The sequence below is a fragment of the Jaculus jaculus genome, chromosome X (genome assembly GCF_020740685.1).
Source record: "Jaculus jaculus isolate mJacJac1 chromosome X, mJacJac1.mat.Y.cur, whole genome shotgun sequence".
Lineage (NCBI taxonomy): Eukaryota > Metazoa > Chordata > Mammalia > Rodentia > Dipodidae > Jaculus > Jaculus jaculus.
Window position 1 is genome coordinate 126,208,194 of NC_059125.1, and position 26,529 is coordinate 126,234,722.

At 44.1% G+C, this 26,529-nt stretch overlaps 1 protein-coding gene and 1 pseudogene across 2 annotated transcripts; one reads left to right on the forward strand and one right to left on the reverse strand.

The window, feature by feature from the left end:
- Positions 1–349: 349 nt before the first annotated feature.
- On the reverse strand, positions 350–2,039 carry LOC101616203 (annotated as a pseudogene).
- A 14-nt stretch (positions 2,040–2,053) lies between these two features.
- Positions 2,054–25,949, forward strand: Utp14a (UTP14A small subunit processome component). 2 transcript variants are annotated; one of them, XM_004653790.2, is made up of 15 exons: positions 2,054–2,160; positions 3,091–3,166; positions 3,750–3,820; positions 5,057–5,121; positions 8,459–8,601; positions 8,823–8,978; positions 14,870–14,989; positions 15,087–15,181; positions 15,723–15,846; positions 15,926–16,003; positions 16,799–17,195; positions 20,767–21,164; positions 21,868–22,061; positions 22,179–22,278; positions 25,562–25,949. In XM_004653790.2, the coding sequence occupies exons 1-15, from the start codon at positions 2,135–2,137 to the stop codon at positions 25,832–25,834; spliced, it is 2,316 nt and encodes a 771-aa protein (XP_004653847.1). In that variant the 5' UTR covers positions 2,054–2,134; the 3' UTR covers positions 25,835–25,949. The 2 variants fall into 2 exon arrangements, 1 of the variants encoding a protein (XP_004653847.1); XR_006634634.1 differs by having other exon boundaries at positions 2,079–2,160; positions 21,868–22,072; positions 25,562–25,578.
- Positions 25,950–26,529: the final 580 nt, after the last annotated feature.

Sequence of the window (26,529 nt, forward strand, 5' to 3'; positions counted from 1 at the left end):
TCGAACCTGGGTCCTTAGAATTTGCAGACAAGTGCCTCAACCACTCAGCCATCCCTCCAACCCCGATTTTTTTTTGGGGTGGGGGACCAAGAAACACTTTATTGACAACCAAGAGTGCAGACATAGGAGAGGGATGCACACTGGACTGCACACTAAAACCCACTCACCAGCAGGGGCCTTCTGGGCCAGGAAGACTGCATCTTGGGGTTCTCCCATTCTGCCACCAGCAAACACATAAGACTGGGCATTCAAGGGAGGGGACAGTGACTCTGGTATCCCAGAGTGTGAGAGGATGGGTGACGCTTTATTATGAATGACAGGGTAAAGAGGTAGAACACAGGGAGATCCGTCACTGCCTAAGACCTCCTCCTCTTAGAGACAGCACCAAGTGGAGGATGGAACCACTTAGAATGTTGTAATCAGCAGCTGTTTTCTCATCATTCATCTGTTTGCTGCTGCTGTTGTGTGTGTGTGGGGGGGGTGATTCCCTCTTTCTCTTCCACAAGCTCCTTCATTGGCTCCACCTTGTCTGTGGGTTCAATGTCAAATTCAACCTCCTTTCCAGTCAGAGTTTTCATTTTTTAAAAAATTTTTTGGTTATTTTATTTATGTATTTGAGAGCGACAGACAGAAAGAGAATGGGCGCGCCAGGGCCTCCAGCCGCTACAAACGAACTCCAGACGCGTGCGCCCCCTTGTGCATCTGGCTAACGTGGATCCTGGGGAATCGAGCCTCGAACCGCGGTCCTTAGGCTTCACAGGTGAGCGCTTAACCGCTAAGCCATCTCTCCAGCCCAGAGTATTCATTTTAATTAGCATCTTCATCCCAGTTCGGGGCTGCAGGAGTATCAGGAGTTCAACGTCATCCTTGGATATATTGCTAGTTCACAGCAAGTCTTGGCTACAAAAAACCTTGTTTTAAAACAAACAGTCATGCAGGCTCACATCTATAGTCCTAGTACTGGACAGGCTGAGGCAGGTTTTTACGTAGTTCCAGTACAGCTGGGTTACAGAATGAGACTTTATCTTAATAGGAAAAAATGTGGCGGGGCATGTTGGTGCACACCTTTAATCCCAGCACTCGGGAGGCAGAGGTAGGAGGATTACTGTGAGTTCGAGGGCATCCTGAGAATACATTGTGAATTCCAGGTCAGCCTGGGCTAGACCGAGACCCTACCTCAAAAAAAAAAAAAAAAGCGGGGCTGGAGAGATGGCTTAGCGGTTAAGCGCTCGCCTGTGAAGCCTAAGGACCCCAGTTCGAGGTTGGATTCCCCACCAACAACATTAGCCAGATGCAGAAGGGGGCATATGCATCTGGAGTTCGTTTGCAGTGGCTGGAGGCTCCGGCGCTCCCATTCTCTCTCTCTCTCTCTCTCTCTCTCCCTTCCCTCTCTTTCTCTCTCTGTCGCTCTTAAAGTAAATAAATAAATAAGTAAATAAAAATGTCGCCAAGCATAGTGACTTCAAGCCTAAGTATTCCCAGTACTTGGGAGGCTGAAGCAAGAGGTTGGCCCATTCGAGGACAGCCTGGGCTACAGTATGATCGACCCTGTCTCAAATACAAGAAATAAGCAAGTACCAATCCCTGACATAACTCGTTCTTGATTGACATTTCGTAGTATACGGAGAGGAACATAATGCTGCAATTTACAAAGGGCACTGGACCAAAAAAAAAAAAAAAAGATTTTTCCCTTAAGATGCGGTCATTTGCTAGGCAGGCCCCAAAGCAGGCCACTGCGCAGGAGTTCCCATCGTCTCGGGCCACTGTGACGCCGGCTGTCGAATACGGACGGGAGCTGGCGGCTTCGCTTTAGAACGTTCCAGGCGGCACAGCACCCTCGGCCTCTCTTCACCCATCTTGAGCCACCTCCCGCCGCGGGCGCGCTAGCTTGGGCGCTGGGAAGTGGCTGGGGAACTCCAAGCCCCGCCCACCGCCAGCTCTTGTCCGCGGCCTATTTTCCTACAAGCCCCGCCCCAAACCACTCCTTCCCATCGCAGGCGGCTCCCGGAGCGGAAGTGACGAGTCTTGTCGCGCGCCATTGGCGGAAGGAAAAATTGCTTTGCGGCCGGCAAGGAAATCACTCTCCTTTCGGCTTCCGCTCTTGGTCCATGTGAGGGATAGCCCGGCTGCTGGGATGAAGGCGACTAAGGCTGCTAAAGGGTAAGGGGTGAAAGGGAGAGAAGGTTCAGGGTCCCTTTCGGGGCCGAGTTCCCCAGGTTTCAGGAAGTGCAAGCCGTCTTCTAAAGCAGCTGGAGCTCGCCCCCCCAGGATCCCGCCCCCGGTTACTCTTTCTGCCCCCCATCTTCAAGCCCCTGACCTTCTCAGCTTTCTAGTTGTATCTCTTGTCAGTACTGATGGCAACCTATCCCTTGGCAAAGTTAATAGGCTTCGCTTTCCTTGTCATGTGACCCGTTTTTTGTGCCCCTGCCTTAAATAGAGTTGGGTTGTAGCCTTACTCGGCGTTTCCATTCCTCTGGTATTTCGGGTGTCCCCTCCCCCACAGAACAACGAAATCCAGTCTGTTTGGTAATGTTTGCCTTGGAAACGCCGATATGTACTAGTAACTAATAGTAGACTCCTAATTTCTTTCTGGGTACTAGTCTCCTTTAAACACATTTGCCAAACAAGCCCCAGGGAAAATGGCTTTCTCCACTAGTTTTCGTTGATCCTTTATATCCCCATTTCTGGGAACAAATTATCAAGATGATATGTTTTTAATAGACTAGACCTATCAAGGCGCCTAAAGAGTGTAGGATGAATAGAAATATTAATTGTGAAGCTGCCTTGCCTTAAGGGCCAGCACTTGGTTGGAAATGCAGTACTAATCACTAAAGAGTGTTGAATCTTTTTCTTGTGGTTTTATATGGGTATCACTAATTACTGCTTGCTTCAGAGGTAATGCCTGACTTCTGTCTAAATGTAATGTTGTGACAAATTTGCAGAGGCACTCACACTGTTGCTTTTTTGGTACTTCCAAGCAATAGGACTACTCTTGCTGAGAATCAAAGGTATAGTGTTTTTTAAAGGTTCTTTTACTAGAATAAAAGTTATCTCAAATATTAATATTCCTCCTTTGTCTCTTTGTAACAGCCTTCTGGCTTTTAGCCAGCAGGAAGATCTTGTGGATTTGCCAGACAATTTCCCCTTGAGTGGCAGTGAAGATGAGGTGGGTGACACCTGCTAAATTGAACCCCAAATCAGGGTAAACAGCATTCCTGGAAAGGATGGCTAACATACTTGTTCCCATATTGTGGGAATTGTAAGTCTATATTACTTATCATTGTCTTCAAGTTGCTTATATATAGCATAAAGCAAATGTCTCTTTCTTTATGATTTCCAAACTCTGGATTTTTTAGAGGCTTTTTTTTTTTTTTTTAGAAGTTTGTTTGTTTTCCCCTTAGGAAAAGCCACCTTGGTAATTGTGGCTATGACTTACACTGTAGGTCAGGTTTTCTATATGAGATAACACTTTATATAGAAACATACGAAGCATTTTTTTTATTTCAAAACAAGTTAGGACACAGGCATGGCATTCGTTCCCATGGTAGTTAGGATCTCTGTTCCTAATAAAGAGCTTGGGTTCTCGAATAGCTCTTTCAGCTTGGATTAGAATGTTTCCATCCAAGGCCTCAGTGAATTCTCCAGTTCTCCACTGGCCAGGAGAATCTAACATTTTACATGGGCCTCAGTTTCCATGTTGTCTTTTTTCTTTCTGCTCATCATTCTGATGTTTTATTTTCTGTGTCTAGGGGGACGGTGATGGAGAAAGAAAACATCAAAAGCTTCTGGAAGCCATCAGTTCCCTTAATGGAAAGAATAGGTAACATCCCTGTCTTTGAGGGCAGGTTCTAACTGGCTGTTTCTGTGAGTCTCCTTTGCAACTGACATTCATCAAGTGCCCATGTGGCAATCCCAACACGCGTGTATAGCATATAGCAGGCATTATTTGATTGTTGTTTGTTATTGTCCTGATTACTGTTATTATTGGGGGGGGCATTGAGGTAGGATCTCACTCTAACCCAGGCTGACCTGGAATTCACTATGTAGTCTCAGGGTGGCCTCAAACTCACGGTGATCCTCCTACCTCTGCCTCCTGAATGCTGGGATTAAAGGCATGCACCACCATGCCCAGCCCTTATTACTGTTACTGTATTAAGTTTTCACACACTAGAGTCCTTATTTAATCCATACTTATAATCTCTTTTTTTTAATTTTTTTTATTATTTTTTTTATTTGAGAGCAACAGACACAGAGAGAAAGACAGATAGAGGGAGAGAGAGAGAATGGGCGCGCCAGGGCTTCCAGCCTCTGCAAACGAATTCCAGACGCATGCGCCCCCTTGTGCATCTGGCTAACGTGGGACCTGGGGAACCGAGCCTCGAACCGGGGTCCTTAGACTTCACAGGCAAGCGCTTAACCGCTAAGCCATCTCTCCAGCCCATAATCTCTTTTTTTAAATATATTTTTATTTGTTTGATACAGAGAAAGAGGCAGAGAGAGAATGGGCATGCCAGGGCCTTCAGCCACTGCAAACGAACTCCAGGTGCATATGCCCCCTTGTACATCTGGCTTACGTGGGCCCTGGAAAATTGAACCAGCATCCTTTGGCTTTGCAGGCAAATGCCTTAACCACTAAGCCATCTCTCCAGCCCCATACTTATAATCTCTTGATGCTTAATCAGGCATTACTGGTCCCCCTCATAAGTTAATTATCTCCATGGTCACCCAGCTCATAAATTGGCAGGCCCTATGTTCTAATCCAAGTGAGTGTGAGTCCAAGTCTAAGGTCTTTTCCTACTATCTTTGAGGGGTTGAGTTTGTCTAAAGAGGTAAGATGAGGGCTGGAATACCAAGTCTAGATTAGGAATTGATTTATTGGTTGCTTTGTAACAAAAGCTGTGACCCAAGGTGGGAGAGTACATAAACCCAAAATCATCTTTGAAGTGAAAAGTGTTTGACTGGGATGTAGCTTTGTGGTAGAGCACTTACCTGGTAAAGCACAGAAGTGTTTGTCCTCCCCAGAAGTGTCAATTGGTATTGTTTTGCCTAATTTCAGATGGAAAATACCTGAGCGATCTGAGGCTAGTCTGAAGTTGTCAGAGTTTAATGTTAGCTCTGAAGGTAAGTGAATGAAGACGCTTGTGAGTGGAATTTGTGTATCATACCATAAATGTTCACCTGTAAACATGAGTTCAAGAGTGTAGTCAGATGAAAAATGCTAAGATCAAGGTCACTTATGGAGATTGAGCAGGTACTTACGGGATAAAGGGTCATGACTGAAAGTAGCTTCTTACTACCTTAGTCACATGTCATATTTGTGTAGCGTTTTAATGTTCACAATTTCATTTTTAGTTAAGTTCTCAAGCCTTTGAGCTTAGACAGACAGATAACCCAGCTGGAGCTTGAGAAGTCAAGTTATATATCCAGTTACTTTCACCTAATATAATATGTTCAGCTTTTTTCTTTATTTTGTTTCATTTTTGGCTTTTCAAGGTAGGGTCTTGTTCTAGCCCAGGCTGATCTCTGCAATTCACTATGTAGTCTCAGGGTAGCCGTGATCACACAGCGCTCCTCCTACCTCTGGCTCCCGAGTACTGGGATTAAAGGCATGTACCACCACACCCATCCCTTTTCTTTATTTTCTTAATTGGAGCCCTGTTTAACATTTTATTTTATTTTATTTTTTAGGTAGGGTCTCACTCAAGCCCAGGCTAACCTGGAATTCACCCTGGATTCTCAAGAGTAGCACTCACAGTGATCCTCCTACCTCTGCTTTCCAAGTGCTGAGATTAAAGGCATGCACCATGCTCAGCTTTAACATTTTTTTAATGAATTAATTTTTTATTAACAACTTCCATGATTGTATACAATATCCCATGGCAATTCCCTCCCCCCCCCACTTTCCCCTTTGAAACTCCACTCTCCATCATATCCCCTCCCCCTCTCAATCAGTCTGTCTTTTATTTTGATGTCATCATCTTTTCCTCCTATTATGATGGTCTTGTGTAGGTAGTGTCAGGCACTGTGAGGTCATGGATATCCAGGCCATTTTGTGTCTGGAGGAGCACGTTGTAAGGAGTCCTACCCTTCCTTTGGCTCTTACATTCTTTCCGCCACCTCTGACCCTGAGCCTTGGAAGTGTGATAGAAATATTGCAGTGCTGAGAACTCCTCTACCACTTCTTCCCAGCCATTTAAAAAATATATATTTTTATTTATTTGCAAGCAGAGAGAGATAGGAGAGAGAGACAGAGAATGAGCATGCCAGGGCCTCTAGCCACTGCAGATGAACTCCAGACACATGTGCCCCTTGTGCATCTGGCTTATGTGGGTCCTGGGAAATCAAACCTGGGTCCTTTGGCTTCACAGGTAAATGCCTTAACCACTAAGCCATCTTTCCAGCCCCAACAGTTTGTTTTTAAACTTTGCTGTTTCCCTGTCCAGGAAATCAGTAGCTAAGGAATGAAGATTGAGTGTTTGGTTTGGTTTGGTTGTTATTTATTTATTTAGGTTTTTTTGTTTTCTTTTCCTGAGGTAGGGTCTCACTCTAGCACAGGCTGACCTTGAAATTATGGCGATCCTCCTACCTCCACCTCCTGAATGCTAGCACTAAAGGTGTGCACCACACCTGGCTAGGAATGAAGTTTTGTTGGACATTATTGAGCCTTGAATAGGTATAAAACTTAGTTATATCTGGGCGGGGGGGGGTTGTTGCTTTGCTTTATCAAATACTCCAAACCAAGAGCCAGTGTTTCAGCCCATGACTGAGGAGGAGTAAGGAACTATTCACCCCTGTTGAAAATACATTATCTAGTAAATGGCAGAATTGCTGTGTCTAGATACTGTTATCTTTTTCTATCACATTAACTACTTAGTTTGAATGAGTTTTGTGTTTGGACTAACACCAGTGGAACCTCTCAGAGCAGGTAACATTGTATTCCAAGCTAATTGTTGTACTTCTGCAATATATCAACCACTGTAACTATATTGGCAGCAGGTGGTGGTCTAGATACCAAGGCTACAACGACAAAAAAGGCATAACCTGGGCCCTACATTGTAGTATAGGAGAGGAGAGAGTAGTAAGAATTAATACAGAATGATACAGCTGGACATAATGGCCCATACCTGTAATTGCAGCATTAAGAGGGTGCAGACAGAAGGATCAGGAATTCAAGACCAGCTTTGGCTACATAGTGTTCTTGAGGCCAGCCTGGGCTACAGAAGAAAGACTTTCTCTCTAAAACAAACAGAAAACAGTGATGCAATCAAGTGACTGTGAAGTAGCTGCTTTAGATAGGCATGAAAGGTCCTTAAAGAGGAAATATGGAAGGACAAGAAAAGTCAACCATGAAAATGTGGGAGAAAGTGTTTTAGTCAAGGGAACAGCTGGTAGAGACATTTTAAGAAAAGCTGGGTGTGGTAGTGCACGCCTTCAATCCCAGCACTCACGAGGCAGAGGTAGGAGGATCATTGTGAGTTCAGGGTCACCCTGGGACTACATAGTACATCTCAGGTCAGCCTGGGCTAGAGCAAGACCCTACCTCCAAAAACAAAAAACAGACATGTTAAGAAAGAAACCTATCATGTTGGGAAGACTAGGAAGAAAGCTCACATGCATAGAGCATAATAGAATGTTAGGTTAGAGAAGCAGATAAGGACCAAATACCAAAGGGCTGTGTCCTTTGTTGGTGAGATTCCAGATACAATTGAAGGATATTCAGCAGGATCATGACATGCTGTGATGGACAGTTTTAAAAGAGACTGGCCATTATGGGAAAAAATAATTGCCATGGAACAAGAGTAGAAGTAAAAAGACCAGGAGAGCCAGGCATGGTGGCAAGAGGCAGAGATAGGAAGGGCACCCTGAGACTGCGTAGTGAATTCCAGGTCAGCTTGTGCTAGAGCAAGACCCTACCATAAAAAGCAAACAAACAAAAGAAAAAAGAAATTTTGGGGCTGGGGAGATGGCTCATCAGTTAAAGACACTTGCTTGTAAAGCCTGCTGTCCCACCCACGTAAAGCTATATACACAAAGTTCACGTGAATATGGAGTTCATCTGTAGTAGCAAAAGTAAATGACTTATTTTTGGAAGAAAGATTTTTTTTTTTTTTTTAGGTAGGGTTTTGCTCTAGCCCAGGCTGACCTGGAATTCACTGTGTAGTGTCAGGGTGGCCTTGAACTCACAGTGATCCTCCTACCTCTGCTTCCCAAGTGCTGGGATTAAAAGCATGTGCTACCATGCCCAGTTCTGGAATAAAGATTTTTCTTATTATATCCACCCCCTCCACATACTTGATGGTGTCATTACTGCTAGGAGTACAAGATTAAAGAGAATTATTCCTCCTTCCCTGCATGCTTGCCAGTCCATCAATATATTCTTCTGAGGCCACTTCCTACATTCTATTGGCATTTATTGCCTCACTTCTGAATCTGACCAGAAAGTTTGGCCTTCCTACAGGATCAGGAGAAAAGGTGGTCCTTGCAGATCTGCTAGGACCTGTGAAAACCTCAACTTCATTGGCTGTGGTGAAAAAGCAGCTGAATAGAGTCAAATCAAAGAAGACTGTGGAATTACCCCTTAACAAAAAAGAGGTTGAACAGGTAAGTTATGGACAAAGTGGCTCATTAAAGGGAAAAATTGAATTGGCAAGAGTAGATGAAAACAAGCTAGGGGCACTGGAATTATTAAGTATACAAGAGCTCATTTCTATGGTTTTGATTCTTTCTTGGGCTAATAAAAATTGACTCCTGAACTCAGGTGATTCTTTTGAGCTTAAAGTGTGATGTGTGGCTCTTTGCTTTTATTGCTTTACCTGCTTTAGATCAACAGAGAAGTAGCATTCAGTAAAACCACACAAACCCTCTCCAAATGGGATCCTATTGTTCTGAAGAACCGGCAAGCAAAGCAACTGGTTTTTCCCATAGAGAAGGAGCCTTCCACCATTGCTCCCATTGAACATATGTTCAGTAACTGGAAGGTGAGTACAACAAAACAAAGCTGAACCTCCGAATGTAAGATTGCACAGCTACTGTTTCAGAATCTGCAGCCAATTGGCATGAACAGTCTAAGTCTAAATACCAACTTAAGTCACTGTGTTTTAGTGGTCAGAAAGAGGACACTAGGTAATAGCCTGTCAGGTAATAGCTAATCCATATAGTAAGTCTATAGACTTTATTTTATGTGTTTATTTGAGTGAGAGAATGGGTGCACCAGGGCCTCTAGTCACTGCAAACTCCAGACGCATGTGCCACCATGTGCATCTGGCTTTCTCTCTCTGTCCTTTTTGGTTTTTCAAGGTAGGGTCCCACTCAAACTCAGGTGAACCTCCTACCTCTGCCTCCCGAGTGCTGGGATTAAAGGCATGCATCACCATGCCCAGTTTCTTGCTCCTTTTAAAAAAAAAATTAAATATTTTATTTATTTGAGAAAAAGAAGCAGAAGGAGGTGTAGAGAATGGGGGCTCCAGGGCCTCCAGCTACTGCAAACAAACTCCAGACACATGTACCTCCTTGTATATCTGGCTTACATGGGTCCTTTGGCTTTGCAGGCAAGTGCTTTAACCACTAAACCATCTCTCCAGCCCTTTCTTTCTTTCAAGTAGAATCTTATTTTGAGGTAGGGTCTCATTCTAGCCTAGGCTGACCTGGAATTCACTATGTAGTCTCAGGGTGGCCTCGAACTCACAGCAATCCTCCTACCTCTGCCTCAAGTGCTGGGATTAAAGGCATGCACTGCCACGCCCAGCACCTGTTTCTTATTTATATATTTATTTGAGAGAATGAACATACCAGGGCTTCTCACCACTGCAAGTAAACTCCAGATGCTCCCATGTGCATCTGGCTTACCTGGGTTCTGGGTCTTTAGGCCTTAACTGCTTAAGCCATCTCTACAGCCCCTGCTTCGTCCTTTTATTGTTGTAAAACACCATTATGGATCCCAGGTGTTCATTTTCATTTTCACTGACTGTGTCGGCACCCTCATCATCTTTCACTGGGAGATTTACACAGTCCTCCCCACATAGTCATCAGGATTTTCTTTGTGAAAGACAAAACTGTCATCTCCTACTTAAAAGTCATCAAGAGCTCTCTGTAAGTATAGCAAAACAAAAATAAGCATTTTAGCTGTGCTGGACAGTGGATTGTTCTCTTGCATACCACTGTTCTGTTTTTGCTTATGCTCATCTCTTGTTTTGTTTTTTTTTGGGGGGGAGACTGCTGAAATAGGGTCTCACTCTAGTCCAGGCTGACCTGGAATTCTCTACATAGTCTCAGGGTGGTTTCAAACTTATGGTGATTCTTCTAACTCTGCCTTCCAAGTGCTGGGATTAAAGGCGTGAGATATCACACCCAGCTTCTTGTGATTTAAAAAAATATATATTGTATTTATTTACTTGAGAGAGAGAGAGAGAAAAAGGGTATGCCAGGGCCTCTCCCCACTGCAAACAAACTACAGACACATGCGCTTCTGTGCATCTGGCTTTACGTTTATACTGGGGAATTAATCTTGGATTCTTTGGCATTGTCAGCAAGCACCTTAAGCACTTAGCCATTTTTCCAGCCCATCTCTTTGGATTTTACCCCTCCTAAAAGAATCACACTTGAGTCTCAAAGCCTAATTCATTCATTCCTTCTTCCTTTGTCTGTCTGTCTATCTGTCTGTCTCTCTCTCTGGATATGCTTGTGTGGAGGTTAGAGGACAACCTCAAGATAGCTACTCTTCCACTTTTTTTTTTGTTTTGTTTTGTTTTGTTTTTTTGGTTTTGCAAGGTAGGGTTTCACTCTAGCCCAGGCTGGCCTGGAACTATGGAGTCTCAGGGTGGCCTCGAACTCACAGCAATCCTCCTTTCTCTACCTCCTGAGTGCTGGGATTAAAGGCATGCGTCATCACGCCTGGCTATTCCACCTTTTTTTTTTTTTTTTTTTTTGAGACACAAATAAATACCAGTCTAGCTGGTCTGGGAGCCTCAGAGTGTCCTGGCTTTGCCTTTCATTTTCTTAAGCACATTGGATTCATAGATGTATGCACCATTTTGCATTTGGCTTCACGTGGTTGCTGGGGAGAATAGAACTCCGGTCAGCAGGCTCAAAGCCTAATTCTTGGATTTTTTTGTTTGTTTGTTTTTGAGGTAGGCTATTTATCTGAGAGAAAGAGGCAGAAAGAGAGAATGGGTGCGCGAGGGCCTCCAGCCACTGCAAACAACTCCAGACGCATGTGCCCCCTTGTGCATCTGGCTTACATGGGTCCTGGGGAATTGAACCAGGGTTCTTTGGCTTTGCAGGCAAGTGCCTTAACCTCTAAGCCATCTCTCCAACCCTCAAAATCTCATTTCAAAAGTCACTTCTTCAACTAACTTTCCCAGCTCCTAATCAGAATTAATGCATCTTCCTGTGTGCTTACCCCATAGAATGACATTTAACCTATTAATGTTTCATTGTTAGTAGCCTATGTCTCTTTGAGCTCTTTGAGGACAGGAATTATCTTAATTCGTTGTGTAGCACCCCACAGAAGTGCCTGGAATGTAGCTGCAGTCGATAAATGTTGGTAAATTTAGTTGAATTGAAGGGTGATTACAACATTGTAAAATAAATCTCTTTGCAGCCTGGGATTGATCACTGCTGCAAATGCTAAAAATGGAAGAATGTGCACCTTTACCAGTCAGTAGAATAGGTTTATGGCTAAATCAATAGTACTGCGTAACATGTGATGATGTGAGTTTATGTATTGGCCCAGATATTTGTAAGTTTAATATTGGCCATGATGGATAAGGCTATTGAAGATAACCACACATAATATGTATCAGATTTGAAACTGGCTGGTGCCTACAGCTGTCTTTGTGCCTTGTCTGGGCAGACCAAGGCATAATTGGCCTGATTATTGGAGCCATTTTCACAATTTCAGTCATGCAGCAAATAGGAGTTTTGTTGGCCTGTAAAATAATGCATTTCATATAGACACCACCTAACATTGCAAAAATAAGTAGAAATTGGAGCCAGACTTAGAAAATGAATAGAATTAAATTTGAGCTATCAGGAACAAATATAATAGAGTTTAGCCTGACTTTCAAGCTGATTACATGAAGGTCCTGTTTTTTGTTTGTTTGTTTGTATTTTAATATATTTTATTTATTTGAGAGAGAATGAGCATGCCAGGGCCTCCAGCTGCTGCAAATGAACCCCAGATGCATGCACCTCCTTGTGCATCTGGCTTACATGGGTCCTGGGGAATTGAACCTGGGTTCTTTGGCTTTGCAGGCAAATGACTTAACCACTAAGCCATCTTCTCCAGCCCGATTTTTTTTAATGTGAGCAGTGCTCCAGAATTAAAATAAACACCCTGCCAAACAGTAAATTATTAGGTAAAATGAACGTAAGAATGTTGTTTCTCATTTTCTCAATGAGTAATACCAAGAATGCATGCAAACATAATTTGTAGAAGTCAGCTGCTTTTTAAAAGTTGAGAACCAGTCATAGTTACATCTACCTATATAACCACACTTGGAAGGCTGTAACAGGGTCACAAGTTTGAAGCTAGCTGTGCTGTTGAACTCAGGATATAGTTCAGTGGCGGAGTGCTTGCCTATTGTGCATGAAGCCCTGGGTTGAATCCTAACAAATGAATGAGAAGTTAGGGTTCCCTACAAACAGATAGGTTTCCACTTCTATCTAATACTGGTAAATAATGCTCAAGACCTAACTTCTTTCCTCTATAACTTTTCCTTAAAGGAAATTTATTATAAAACTCCGATTTTAAAATTTTATTTTAGATTTTGGTTTTTCAAGGTAGGGTCTTGCTATAGCTCTGGCTGACTAGGAATTCACTGTCTGTCGTCTCAGGGTAGCCTCAAACTCAGAGCAGTCCTCTTACCTCGGCCTCCCGAGTACTGGGATTAAAGGTGTGCACCACCATGCTCAGCCCCTAAAAATCTGAGATTCCTAACTAAAAGGTATTAATAATAGGTGCATGCATCAAGTATATATAATATTATAGAGAAGGTATTACAGAGAAGGGTTTTTTTTTGGTTTTGGTTTTGTTTTTTGTTTGTTTGTTTGTTTGTTTGTTTTTTGAGGTAAGATTTTGCTCTAGCCCAGGCTGACCTGGAATTCATTATGTAGTCTCAGGGTAGCCTCGAGCTCTTGTTTTTTTTTTTGTTTTTTTGTTTTTTTTTTTGTTTTGTTTTGTTTTGTTTTGAGGTAGGACCTCACTCAACCCAGATGACCTGGAATTCATTTAACTATGTAGTCCCAGGCTAGACTTGAACTAACAGTGATCCTCCTAACTCAGCCTCCCCAGTGCTGGGATTAAAGGCATGCAATACCACACCTGGCCTTTTATTCTTTTTTTTTTTTTTTTCAAGGTAGGGTTTCACTCTAGCCCAGGCTGACCTGGAATTCAATCTCAGGGTGGCCTTGAACTCACTGCAATCCTCCTACCTCTACCTCCTTAGTGCTGGGATTACAAGCATGTGCCACCACTCCCAGCTTGGAATTCACTTTGTGATGTACCACCTGGGCTACAGTGTGAGTTCCAGATCAGCCTTGGCTAGAATGAGACTCTACCTTGAAAAAAAAACATAGTTTGAGCCAGATGTGGTTGTGCATGTCTTTAATATCAGCATTTGGGAGACTGAAGTAAGAGTGTCACTGTGAGTTCTAGGTCAACTTGGGCTAGTATGAGATCCTACTTCAGGAAACCAAAACTGAGGGTTGGAGAGGTGAATTAGCTTCCCTGCAAAGCCAGAGGACCCAGATTTGATTCCCCAGGACACCCATAACACACAGGTGGTGCATGCGTTTACAGTTCATTTGCACTGGCTGGAGGTCCTAGAATGCCCATTTTCTCTATCTGCCTCTCTCTCAAATGTATCAATTAAAATTAATTAATTAATTTTTAAAAAGAAACTGATACTGTGGTGTTACTATTTCTTATCCTACCAACATTTACCTTAAGGGCATTCTGCTTAAGAGACCAGAAGTCTGTTTTACATATACTGAAAAAAAGACTAACCTTCAGTCATAGTAGAGAGCAAGTACAACCTGAGTCCATTTGCTGAAATTGTCTTAAAGTAGGGTTGTTTTTTGGTTATGTTTTGTTTTGTTTTGTTTTGTTTTGTTTTTCAAGGTAGGGTATCACTCCAGCCCAGGCTGACCTGGAATTCAGTATATAGTCTCAGTGTGGCCTTGTACTCACAGCAGTCCTCCTACCTCTGCCTCTCAACTGCTGGGATTAAAGGTGTGTGCCACCATGCCTGGCTGAAGTAGATTTTTTTTAAATATATATTATTTATTTATTTGAGAGAGAGAGAATGGGCACACAAGGGCTTCCATCCACTGCAAATGAACTCCAGGTGCATGTGCCCCCTTGTGCATCTGGCTTATATGGGTCCTGGTGAGTCGAACCAGGAACCTTTGGCTTTGTAGGCAAACGCCTTAACTGCTAAGCCATCTCCAGTCCTAAAGTAGAATTTTTAAAATTCAAGCTAGGCATGGTCATGCCTATGATTCATGCACTAGGCAGGCTGAGGCAGGAGGATTGCTGTGAGTGCTAGACCAGTCAGTACTACATAGTGAGACCCTGTCTTAAAATATATGTATTTGTTCGAGGCCACCCTGAGACTACATAGCGAATTCCAGGTCGGCATGGATTAGATTGAAACCCTACCTTGAAAAAAAAATGTATGTTTGTATGTATGTATGTATTTGTATTCAGAGTAAAATAAAGCTCTGAATAGCCAGACTGGAAACTTCCTGCTATAATAGCCAGTCCTGTCCAGTTAGAGCTCCATAGGTCATAGTCAATCACTGTGACCTAAAGAGAGAGAGAGCTGTACGAGCACACCTTAAGACTAAACTGTTTCATTGCATCATTAAGGCAAGAACCCCCCTGGAGCAGGAAGTTTTCAACCTCCTTCATAAGAACAAGCAACCAGTGACAGACCCTTTACTAACTCCTATGGAAAAAGCCTCCCTCAAGGCTATGAGCCTGGAAGAGGTAAGTGTTGTAAGCGGCTTGGCACATCTCTAGGTATGCTGTACTGCTAGCATTTGACCTCATGTCCAGGAGTCACTGTAAATGTCATTTCTTGTAGGCTAAGCTACGCCGAGCAGAACTTCAGCGGGCCCGAGCTCTGCAATCCTACTATGAGGCCAGAGCTCGAAGAGAGAAGAAAATCAAAAGTAAAAAGTAAGAAAGTCTTGAATCCCATGGAAGAAGATACTGTGACCAGTCAAGAATTCTTTGGAGGAAATCTTTGGTGTGGCAAATAGGGTCATGTGAAAGAAGTAGGAGTAACTAGTCATCTTCTCCTAAACCAGCCTAAAATAGTTTTGCCTGCTTCAGTAATGCCCTCTCGCCTGGCTTTATCTTTTGTGCTTGACTTTGACAAAAAGAGGATGAGCCAATTCCTTAATCTCCTTCCAAAGCATCATTGAGTGATTCTGCAGCATGAGCTCTGAATTCCACCACTGGTGAGGCCAACAGAGCTCCTCACCTGCCTCTTTCTCGCTTTAGAACATGTTCTATTCCTTCTTTGAGCCCTAGAAACAGGGGACTCTGCACTGCAGAAGTCTGCAGGAGCCAAGAGTCCGGCCAGACTTCTCCCATTCCATTCCAGCCATTCCAGCCCCTGCATAAGGAAACCGCACGGATAGCATGGGCACTTTTGCATGCAGCATTAGGGCTTCAGCCAAATCCACTTCTTCCCTCCTGCCGTCTTACTTTGCAGATACCACAAAATTGTGAAGAAAGGGAAGTCCAAAAAGGCCCTAAAAGACTTTGAGCTCCTACGGAAGGTCGATCCTAATGCCGCTTTGGAAGAACTGGAAAAAATTGAAAAGGCCAGAATGATGGTGAGATTGCCTCTGCCCACGCCTCTGAACGAGCTTTCTTGGGAGATATTATAGATCTCATCCTGTCCTTCCCTTCTAGGAGCGAATGAGTCTTAAGCACCAAAACAGTGGAAAATGGGCCAAGTCAAAGGCAATTATGGCTAAATATGACCTGGAGGTAAGAGACTATCAGGGCAAGAGAAGAGATGAAGGTGCAAGGGGGGATTGATTAATCTATAAGGATGCTGGCAGAAGCAGAGTTGCAGAAAAGCCATAAGAGTGAATGAAAAACCAGGAAATTTAAAAAGCATAAGAAACATCCTTAAGACAGAAAGGAAGAAAACCAGGATCACGATTGAGGAGGGGAGATAAAAGAGAAACAATACTAGAGGTTATTCTAATAAAAAGGAGGGGAGCTGGTATTTTTGGTTCTTTTAGGACAAAGAATTTGCCTTCCCATTTCATATCTATTAACAGTGATGTGTGTACAGTTTTAAATGTTTACCAGTAGGAAATTCTGAGTTAAATGAAAAAACTGAGAGCACTCACCTAGTATGCTCAAAGCCCTGGGCTTCATCTTCAGCACTGCACAAAATTAAACTAGCCAGCTGTGGTGGCGCACAGCTTTAATCCCAGCACTCGGGAGGCAGAGGTAGGAGGATTGCCATGAGTTCAAGGCCACCCTGAGATTACACAGTGAATTCCAGGTCAGCCTGAACTAGAGTGAGGCCCTACCTTGACAAAACAAATAAATGGAACAAAGGCAGTTTAAGACAACTGGTGCTATATACCTATTGAGCCCAGCACTAGGAAGGGTGAAGCAGGAGGATCACAAGTTCAAGGCCAACCTGGGTTACCTAGTGAGACTCTTGTCTCAAAAAAACAAGGGGAAAAATAGGAGGCATCCTTAAGAAATGGAGCCAGAAGGTGTTCTTGTGGTCACTAATGACAAGGCCATAACTCCTTCCTTTAGGCCCGTCAAGCTATGCAAGAACAGTTGGCTAAGAACAAAGAGCTGACTCAGAAACTCCAGGTTGTCCAAGAGAGTGAGGAAGAGGAGGTAGGGGCTGAAGAGGAAGAGCCCCTTGTCCCTGACGTAGTGAATGAAGTACAGATGAGTGTTGATGGACCAAATCCCTGGATGCGCAGGAGCTGCAACAGTAATGCAAAAGAGGATGAAATCCAGGCAGACCCGGACCCTGGACAACCACTTGAGCTGGTGACCAATGAGCTTTCTGAAAGTGAGGAAGATGCAAAACCAATGGCAGAGGAAGAAATTTTGTTGAAAGAATTTGAGGAAAGACGAACCCTTAGAAAAAGATCTGAGCACAACCACAGTGCCAAGCCAGTGGGCAGCCAGGAAGAAACAGGTGAGCTATGACAAAATAGAAGAGGCAATTCCATTTTGGTATGTATGGACTGAGAAAAAGTGTCCACCCACATGTGCTGCCTAGTGGTAAGGCTCTGGGGACTTTGAGGAGTGGTCCCTGAAGTGAAATTTAGTTCATAGTAATTGTTTTTCTTCAAAGCCTTTCTTTTTTTAGTTTTTTTTGAGGTAGGGTCTCAATCTAGCTCAGGCTGACCTGGAATAATTCACCATGTACTCAGGGTGACCTTGAACTCAGGGCAGTCCTCTTACCTCTGCCTCCCGAGTGCTGGGATTAAAGATGTGCACCGCCATGCCCGGCTCTTCAAAGCCATTTAATAAGCAGTTATGTGCATGGCTTTGCAGTGTGTTCAGATAGTTTGTGCTCATGGGGGGCTTGCAGTAAAGATTCATCCTTGAAGAGAGAGCATGGCTTAGCATTCCTGTTACCTACAAACCGGTGTATCTGGTAAAAAGGGAAAGCTCAAAATCCACTCATACTTACAGACGTGGGTAGATTTGGAGAAAAGAGTTCAGGACAATGTGGGTTACAGAGTAAGACCCAGCCTTCAAAACAAAAACAACAACAAAAAGCTGGGGAGATGCTTGCAAGCTTATCTACTAGAGTTTTCTCCTCCCTAGCACCCACCTAAAATAAAGCCTGATGAAAAGTGACACATGCATCTGTTATCCCACTGTACCTAAGACAATGGAGATGGTGCCAGGAGAGTCGAAACTTGCAGGCCAGCTAGGCTGGACTTCCCAGGAGAGAGAGAGAGAGGGAGGGAGGGACCCTATCTCAGAGTGGAAAGAGTGGACAGACACCTCAGGTTGTCCTTTGATCCTACATGTACACACACACAAGAAAGACACCTGATTTTTACATGGATAATGTTCTTGCCCTTAAGGCTGGTCAGGGCACTTCTGTCCTGAAGATAAATTAGATAGGCGTTGCAAAGCCTTCTTGGGAAACTACCTATATTCAGAAATCACCTGCCTCCAGACAAATTGCCAGGTCTGGTTGGATATCACATAGGAACAATACATCTGGATGACAGAAAAAAAAAAAAAAAATTGCAGCCTCACGTGGTGGTGCATGCCTTTAATCCAGCACTCGGGAGGCAGGGAGAGGAGGATCACCTTGAGTTTAAGGCCACACTGAGGCTACATAGTGCATTTCAGGTCAGCCCGAGCTAGAATGGAGATGTTACCTCGAAAAACCAAAAAAAAAAAAAAAATAAGTTTGCAAACCAAAAAACTTCAAAGGGCTGCCATTACAGTGTATTGGGAAGATCTTCACATAAAGGTTCTCAGCTAAAGATTTCTAGAACTGAGGATTTTGGAAAGCAGGCTGAGATTGTGGGGCAGTTTCTACCCAACCCCAGAATGAACACTGAGCTCCTTAAAGCCACTTGCCTAAGCCAGGTGTGGTGTTGCATGCCTATAGTTCCCATACTTGGGAAGCTGAGACAGGAAAATTCTTGAGTTCAAGGTTAGCCTAGGCAACAGTAAATTTGAGGCCAGCTTAGAATGCCTAGCAGGACCTTTTTTTTTTTTTTTTTTTTTTTGGTTTTTCAAGGTAGGGTCTCTAGTCCAGCCTGACCTGAAACTCACTGTGTATTATCATGGTGGCTTCAAACTCTCTGCAATCCTTCTACCTCTGCTTCTGGAGAGTGCTGGGATTAAAGGCGTGTATTACCACACCTGGCAGGACTCTCAAGGAAAAAAAAAAATGGTCATCTAACTGGGCACAGGAATAAATAGTTGTGGTCTCAGCTAGTGAAGTGGCAGCAACAGGAGGATTGCTTGATCCCAGAAGTTCAAGGCTAACCTGGGTTACATGGTAAGACTCTTATCTCTTCAAAAGAAAAAGGAAGCAAAGATCTGATCATCTAACTAACCAAATGTATCAGAGCCATTGGTTGTGGTATGGAAGTATGAAAGGTAGATTTGTATTTCCTTGGAAAATAAGTAAATGGAATTTTCCTGAACCTTACAATTAAAAGTACCATAACTGAAAGGGATGACTTAGTGGTTAAGTTGTTTGCCTGCAAAGCCAAAGGACCCAGGGCCCATGTGTCTGGAGTTCGTTTGCAGTGGCTGGAGGCCCTGGCACACCCATTCTCATTCTCTTTCTCTCCCTCCCTCTCTCTCTCTCGCTTGCTCTCTCTCTCACTCACTCTCAAATAAATAAAAATTTTAAAAGTGCCCTAAAAACCGAGCACGGTGGCGCACACCTTTAACCCCGGCACTTGGGAGACAGAGAGGTAAGAGCACCGCCATTGAGTTCCAGGCCACCCTGAGACTCCGTAGTGAATTCCAGGTCAGCCTGAGCTAGAGTGAGACCCTACCCTCGAAAAACAAAAAAGAAGTACCCTAAAAACCAGAAAGCCATGGACTTGCCCTTCCCAATCCCTACCAAAATTAACAAAAAACAGTGATTCTTGAAAAAGAAGAAGCTGGGTATGGTGGCACATGCCTATAATCCCAGCACCTGGGACACTGAGGTGGGAGGATTTCTGTGAGTTCAAGGCCATCTCAGGTTATAGAAGGAGTTTCAGGTGAGCCTGGGCTAGAGAGAGACCTTGCCTCAACAAGTAAATAAATAGGACAATTAAAGCATATATTCTAAGAAAATACACTGGCTTCAAGGAAAAGCTGGAGAGCAAGATCCACTTGGGAGTGGAGGCAACTTGAGTCATTTCAAAGGGAAAGTTTATTGCTGTTGAGTTCCCTTCAAGGCTCTTGAGATTACAGCTTAAGAGTGTATGCTATGTCCCCTATAAGGAATAGTTGTTTCTCTCTTCTAGTTTGGGCCACAGCAGGTTGCATAATCTGTTTTAAGATATGAAATGACCCAGATAGGATGATGCACACTTGTAGTCCTAGCACTTGGGGGGAGGAGACAGGCAGATCAGGAGTTCGAAGTCATTTTAGGCTAGAGAGTTCAAATCCAGCCTGGGCTACTATGGGACCCTGTCTCAAAAATGATAAAAAGAGCCGGGCGTGGTAGCACACACCTTTAATCCCAGCACTTGAAAGGCAGAAGTAGGAGGATCACCATGAGTTCAAGGCCACCCTGAGACTACATAGTGAGTTCCAGGTCAGCTTGAGCTAGAGTGAGACCCTACCTTGAAAAACCAAAAAAGAAAAAGAAGATAACCAGGCATGGTGGTGCACTCTTTTAATCCCAGCACTTGGGAGGCAGAGGTAGGATCACTGTGAGTTTGAGACTACATAGTGAATTCCAGGTCAGCCTGGGCTAGAATGATACTCTCCCTACCTTGAAAAAAAACAACTGAGCATGGTGGCGCATGCCTTTAATCCCAGCACTTGGGAGGCAGAGGTAGGAGGATCACCAAGAGTTCGAGGCCACCCTGAGATTCCATAGTGAATTCATACTCATTTTAATTACTAAATCCCGTTGCCAGCTTCTTGACACAGGTAGTGATTATAGGAGTTCCAGCGTTGAGAATCTTCTCTCCCCTGTTTGTCTTTGTTAAATGGTACCTAGCTTATTAACTCAGCAACTTCCAAACTTTTTTTTTCTGACAACTTTCAATTTCTTTCTCCAGATTCTAACAGCCAGGAAGTATTATCTGAATTGAAGGTATTATCTCAGAAACTCAACAAAGAAAATCATCAAACCAAGAAACAAAAGAAGCATTCCACAGAGACTGTTTGTGGAGTTCAGCGAGGGGAACCTATCCCTGAGGAAGAGGAGCCTCTACTGCTGCAGAGGCCAAAGAGAGCACAAACTCTGGAAGAACTAGAAGAGCTGGGCAGAGAAGAATGTTCTGAACATACGGAGTTTCCCAGACCTGCATTAGAAGATCAGATGGAGAGAAACCCACAGAATCAGCCTAAGGGGAAAAAGAAGAAGGAGGAGCAAATGATCAATCTACAGAACCTCCTAACTACAAAATCTCCTTCTGTGAGGTCCTTGGCAGTGCCCACAACAATAGAGGAGTTGGTGAGCAGAGCCAGGGTCGTGGGCCATTGTGGGGGATCAGATCTGAGACAGTGTGTGTCCTCCTCACACATGGAGTAGAGTCAGCGAAGGTTTGCTTTGCTGGAAACACATTTCCGTAGTTGAAAGTTCAGGGCCAGAATACTCTGGGGCCAAGCTGAGCCCAGTGGAAGTTTCCTAGATGCAAATATATGGGGGCACAGCACAGACCCTCCTAAATCCTGAGCCACCAAACCTCTCTGAGATGACCTGAAAGCTGCCCTCAGAGGAAGGAGGGAGTCACTGAGGCAGGACAACTCTGAAGTTTTTACTCCACTCGGTGGACCCTCCAATGCTCTGGTACTCCCCCAAATAATTAACAAAAACCAGTAAGAAGAGGAGCCAGTCAACTGCTTTTTCAGCAATATAAGCTAGAGGAAGCTGACACTGTGGCCAGGCCACTTGGTGTGTCTGCTCCAGACAGGGCCCCTTCTGCCACCCTGCAGCTTCCTTACTGAAAGTCATGTGGTAATGAGCTAAAGATATTTACCCTACAGAGAAGGAAATTGGAGCATGATTGGCTACTGACTGGCTTATATTGCAAATTGATCATCATGCGGCACATTCCCCTAGGGGGCGCTAAAATGTCACGTCCCAAAATTGAAACCGTTCTTGCCATGAAGCACTCCCAAGACAAGCTGTAGTTCTCGCTCTTATTTCTTCCCAGGAAGATGAGGTGGAAAGAGACCAAAGGCAAATGATAAAGGAAGCTTTTGCTGGAGACGATGTCATCAAAGAGTTCTTAAAAGAGAAAAGGGCGGCTGTAGAAGCAAATAAGCCAAAGGATGTGGACTTGACACTGCCTGGCTGGGGCGAGTGGGGTGGGATGGGCCTAAAGCCCAGCGCCAAGAAAAGACGCCGGTAAGAACAAGGTAGAAAGCCTTGTCACAGGGACACCAAGTTTTCCCATCCGCCCTTTAAGTGTCCTCCCTGCCCTTTTGACAAAGTCATTAATACTCGTACTATCTTGTTTTCCAGATTTCTTATTAAAGCCCCTGAAGGTCCTCCAAGAAAAGACAAGAACTTGCCAAATGTGATTATCAATGAGAAGCGCAACATCCATGCAGCAGCTCATCAGGTGAGGCCTAGAGAACTCTCTAGCTGCCTGCTCTCCACCGCCTGGTTCTCTTGCTTGAGAGGACTGTTCCAGCCATCCATGGCCAGGAAGCATGTGTGATATGTTTGATTTAATTTTTCTTATGTGTGGGCGCATGTGCTTGTAGAAGCCAGAGATCAATGTTGGGTGGCTTCCTCTACCAACCTCCACTTTTTTTATTTTTTCTTTTTTTGGTAGGGTCTCACTCTAGCTCAGGCTGTCCTGGAATTCACTATGTAGTCCCAGGGTGGCCTCGAACTCATGGCGATCGTCCTACCTCTGCCTCCCCAGTGCTGGGATTAAAGGCATGCTCCATCTTATTTTTTGAGACAGTCCCACTGAAACTGAAATTCCCCGGTTTGGTTAGACAAGCCCCAGGGTTACAAACTTGGGTCCTCATGCACATGTGACAAATACTAACTGAGCCATCTCCCCAGCGTTGTTTTGTTTTGAAACAAGGTCTGTAAGTTCTGGAATATGTGCACATCATGCCTAGCTCTCTCTTTCTTATTTCTATTTTTCTTTTTCAGTTTAAAAATATTTATTTTGAGAGAGAATGTGAAGGCAAGCACCTTGCCTACTTAGCTATTTCTCCAGCCCTCTTTTTCAGTTTTGTTTTTTTTGGGGGGGGGGTTGGTTTTTGGTTTTTCAAGGTAGGGTCTTACTCTGGTCCAGGCTGACCTGGAATTCACTATATAGTCTCAGGGTGGCCTTGAATTCACAGCAATCCTCCTACTTCTGCCTCCCGAGTGCTGGGCTTAAAGGCATGTGCCACCACACCTGGCTGTTTTTGAGACAGTGTCTAACTACATAGCCCAGGCTGTCCTCAAACTCCAAATCATTCTGCCTCCAACTTGTGAATTCTGTGTGCTGCCACACCTAGGGAGGGTGTGTGATGTTGACCATAGGATCAAATTTGTCTTTTTCACTAACTGGCTTTGAAATTAACAGCTCAGGATAGGCTTTGATGTTCTAATTACTAACCAGGTTTAAACTGAAAGGAAAACCTTTACAAGCAATATTTAAGACCCCAAATCTAGAGTTCCAACTGGTACCCCAAATCATTCTATCACAAGTAGGTCTAACCAAAGTAATAATTAGCCATCCTACAGGCTTGTATCTGTAATCAAGGTAGCACTCAAACCAGAAGGTTTGAGCCACATGTCAAGAAAAAAAATTTTCTGAGGTACAGTCTCACTCTAGCCCAGGCTGACCTGGAATTCACTATGGAGTCTCAGGGTGGCCTTGAACTCACAGCAATCATCCTACCTCTGCCTCCTGCGTGCTGGGATTAAAGGCTTGTGCCACCACATCCAGCTTCAGGGGGAAAAAAAAAAAAGAATTAAAGACCCTCACCTGTACAAGAGAATGAATAGATTTTTTAAGATGTTGTATATGTCAATAAGCTAAGGACATTTGCAATACAGAAAAACGTTTAGGCATGATTACAGTCCTCAAGAATCTTCAGAGGCATGCTTGACATTGTGGCATATATTTCTAATCTCATGCACATTGTCATGTGGAGTCATATAAAGTAAATGAGGATGGGGCTTGAAGGATGGCTTAGCACTTAAGGTGTTTGCCTGCAAAGCCAAAAGGACCCAGGTTTGAGTCCCCGGGACCCATGTTAGCCAGATGCACAAGGGGGCGCACGAGTCTGGAGTTAGTCTGCAGTGGCTGGATGTCCTGGCGCGCCCATTCTTCCCCCCCCCTCTTTCTCTCTCTCTCTCCGTCAAATAAATAAATAATTTTTTTTTTTAAAAGTAAAGAAGGAATTGAAACTCCAGACAGAAGGAAAGTGTGACACTATAGAGCTATAAGCCAGTTGAACTAGACAACCTTTATGTCCCCTTTGATTCTGAGAAAAGAACAAATTAACAGGTACAAAACATGTGAGGGCTGGGTATAGGTCAGTCATTGCAGAAATTGTAGCCACCAGAATCCCATGTGAGAATATATATATGTATGACAATTGAGTATAATGTGGACCAGACTCCACTTGATGGTATGAACACGAGTCTCAATAACAATCACCCTTCTTTTATATTTATTTGAGAAAGAGAAAGCGAGGCAGACAGAGAGAATGGGTGTTCCAGGGCCTTTAGACACTGCAAACGAACTCCAGACACATGCACCCCCTTGTGCATCTGGCTTATGTGGGTCTTGGGGCATTGAACCAGGGTCCTTAGGCTTCTCAGGCAAACACCTTAACCGCTAAGCCACTTCACCAGCCCCAATCACCCTTGTTTCCAGAGCTGTTCCCTGCTTATTTAATATAGTCACAACAAATTGAAAGTGATTGCTTTCTTTGTCTGCAGGCCTAGGAATTGAACCCATGATCTCACATATGCCAAGCAAGTGTTCTGCCACAGCTGTATTCCCAGCCCTGTTGGTTTTTGAAGACAGGGTCTCATGTAGCCCAGCCTGGTCTCAAATTCACTATGTAGCCAAGAATAGCCCTAACGTCTTGATCATCCCGCCTCCACCATCTGAGTGTTGGAACGCAAGGCTTTGTGCATGCTAGGAAAGCACTCTACCAACCCATCCCTACTGTTTTCCTTGTGTGCATGGATGCCTGTGAAGGCCAGAGGTCAAGGCATAATCTAGGGCCATGCAGCTCTGCATTCTCTGATACTTAAGAGGATGAAGCTGAGCACAGGTGCCAGGAGGAGTTCAGGGTGTGTAAGTACAGCTTTGGATTCCTTAAAGCATCAAGCAAGGAGAGAAAAGGAGGGAATAGTAAGCAGGAAGAGGGTAGTATGTCAAAGGTCACAAGGAATTTCCCTCACTACCTTACCATAATGCCCTAGGGCTTCTTTAAGTCAATTGTCTTACAGGTACCACTGTGTCAGCAGCCTTGGAGCTACTGTAGTCTGACTGGAGTGGTCTCCAGTGAGTTTTCAATCCCTAAACCAAGGAATAAGCCTGCCTAAGGGGGTAGGCCTCCTGATCCAGATTATAACCCGCCCACGCCCACATGTCCTCAAGCAGAGTAGTACTCAAGGTTAGGTGGGAACATTTGGGTTTCTTGCCTCAAGCTTCTTTCTTGTCCCTAATGATTGTCACATAGAACTGGTCTACCCTAAGCAGGGCCTACCTAGCTACCTTTATTTTCTTTCTTTTTGAGACAGTCTTCCTATGTAACCCATGGTGGTCTCAAACTTGTGGTCCTTCTGCTATGAGTAAAAGCACCATGTCTGCATTTAGAGTAAACAGCTACATCCAAGACTTGTCTCACACCTAATCCCTCTACCTTCCCTTACAGGTTCGGGTGCTTCCATATCCATTCACCCACCATCAGCAATTTGAAAGGACCATCCAGAACCCTATAGGGTCCACATGGAACACTCAGAGAGCCTTCCAGAAGCTGACTACTCCCAAGGTTGTCACCAAGCCAGGCCATATCATCAAGCCCATAAGAGCAGAGAATGTGGGCTACCGTTCTTCTTCAAGGTCTGACCTCTCAGTCATGCAGAGCGGTCAAAAAGGACTCTCCAAACATCACCAAAAGAAGCTGAAGAAAACCTCTGTAGATTGAGTTGTCAGAGGACTGACATGTGGTTGCTCTGGGCTGTGGAGTCAGTTCCAAAACAAGCTTAGCACACTGTGGAGTTAAGCCACATTTTAGAAATAAAGTCATTTGTTCTGTTTAACTGAACTGTGTGTGTTTCTCACAATTGAATCATTTCCCTCAAGTCAGATACCTTTGGATAGCCCAAGCTTTGCACTTGTCAGGAGGGCCTCATTTTCTTGCCAAGATGTGTGGCTGACCCTCCTCTGGAGAAAAGTTGCCCATGTTTCTGTTCATAAATAACATATCAAATGTGTCCAACATAAATACCAATTTAGCGAGTGAGGAAGTGATAATTAAAGGAGAAATAAGAGCAATGTAGTTATCTTTTTTCTATAAGAGAACCAAAAGAACTGTCCCATTGCCTACTTCAGCAGAATTGGAATTCAACCTGATCAGTCTCAGCCCTCTACTCAGGTGTGCTGGCCTCTTCCTGAGCCAGCCCCCTGAATCCAAACCAGTTCACTCAGAATTTACCTGAGCTTAAGGGTAAAGCCCACCCCAATAAGCTATAAAGAGGGGCTTACCAGATGGGTAAGACCTTTGCTCCTAACTCCAGAACCTCTAGGTCACTGCGATGGTAAACTTCCTCCCCCCATCTCAATCCAGTTGGGCTGGGGGAAGGGGACCCTTCCTAACTGACCAACTGGCCTCTTACATTT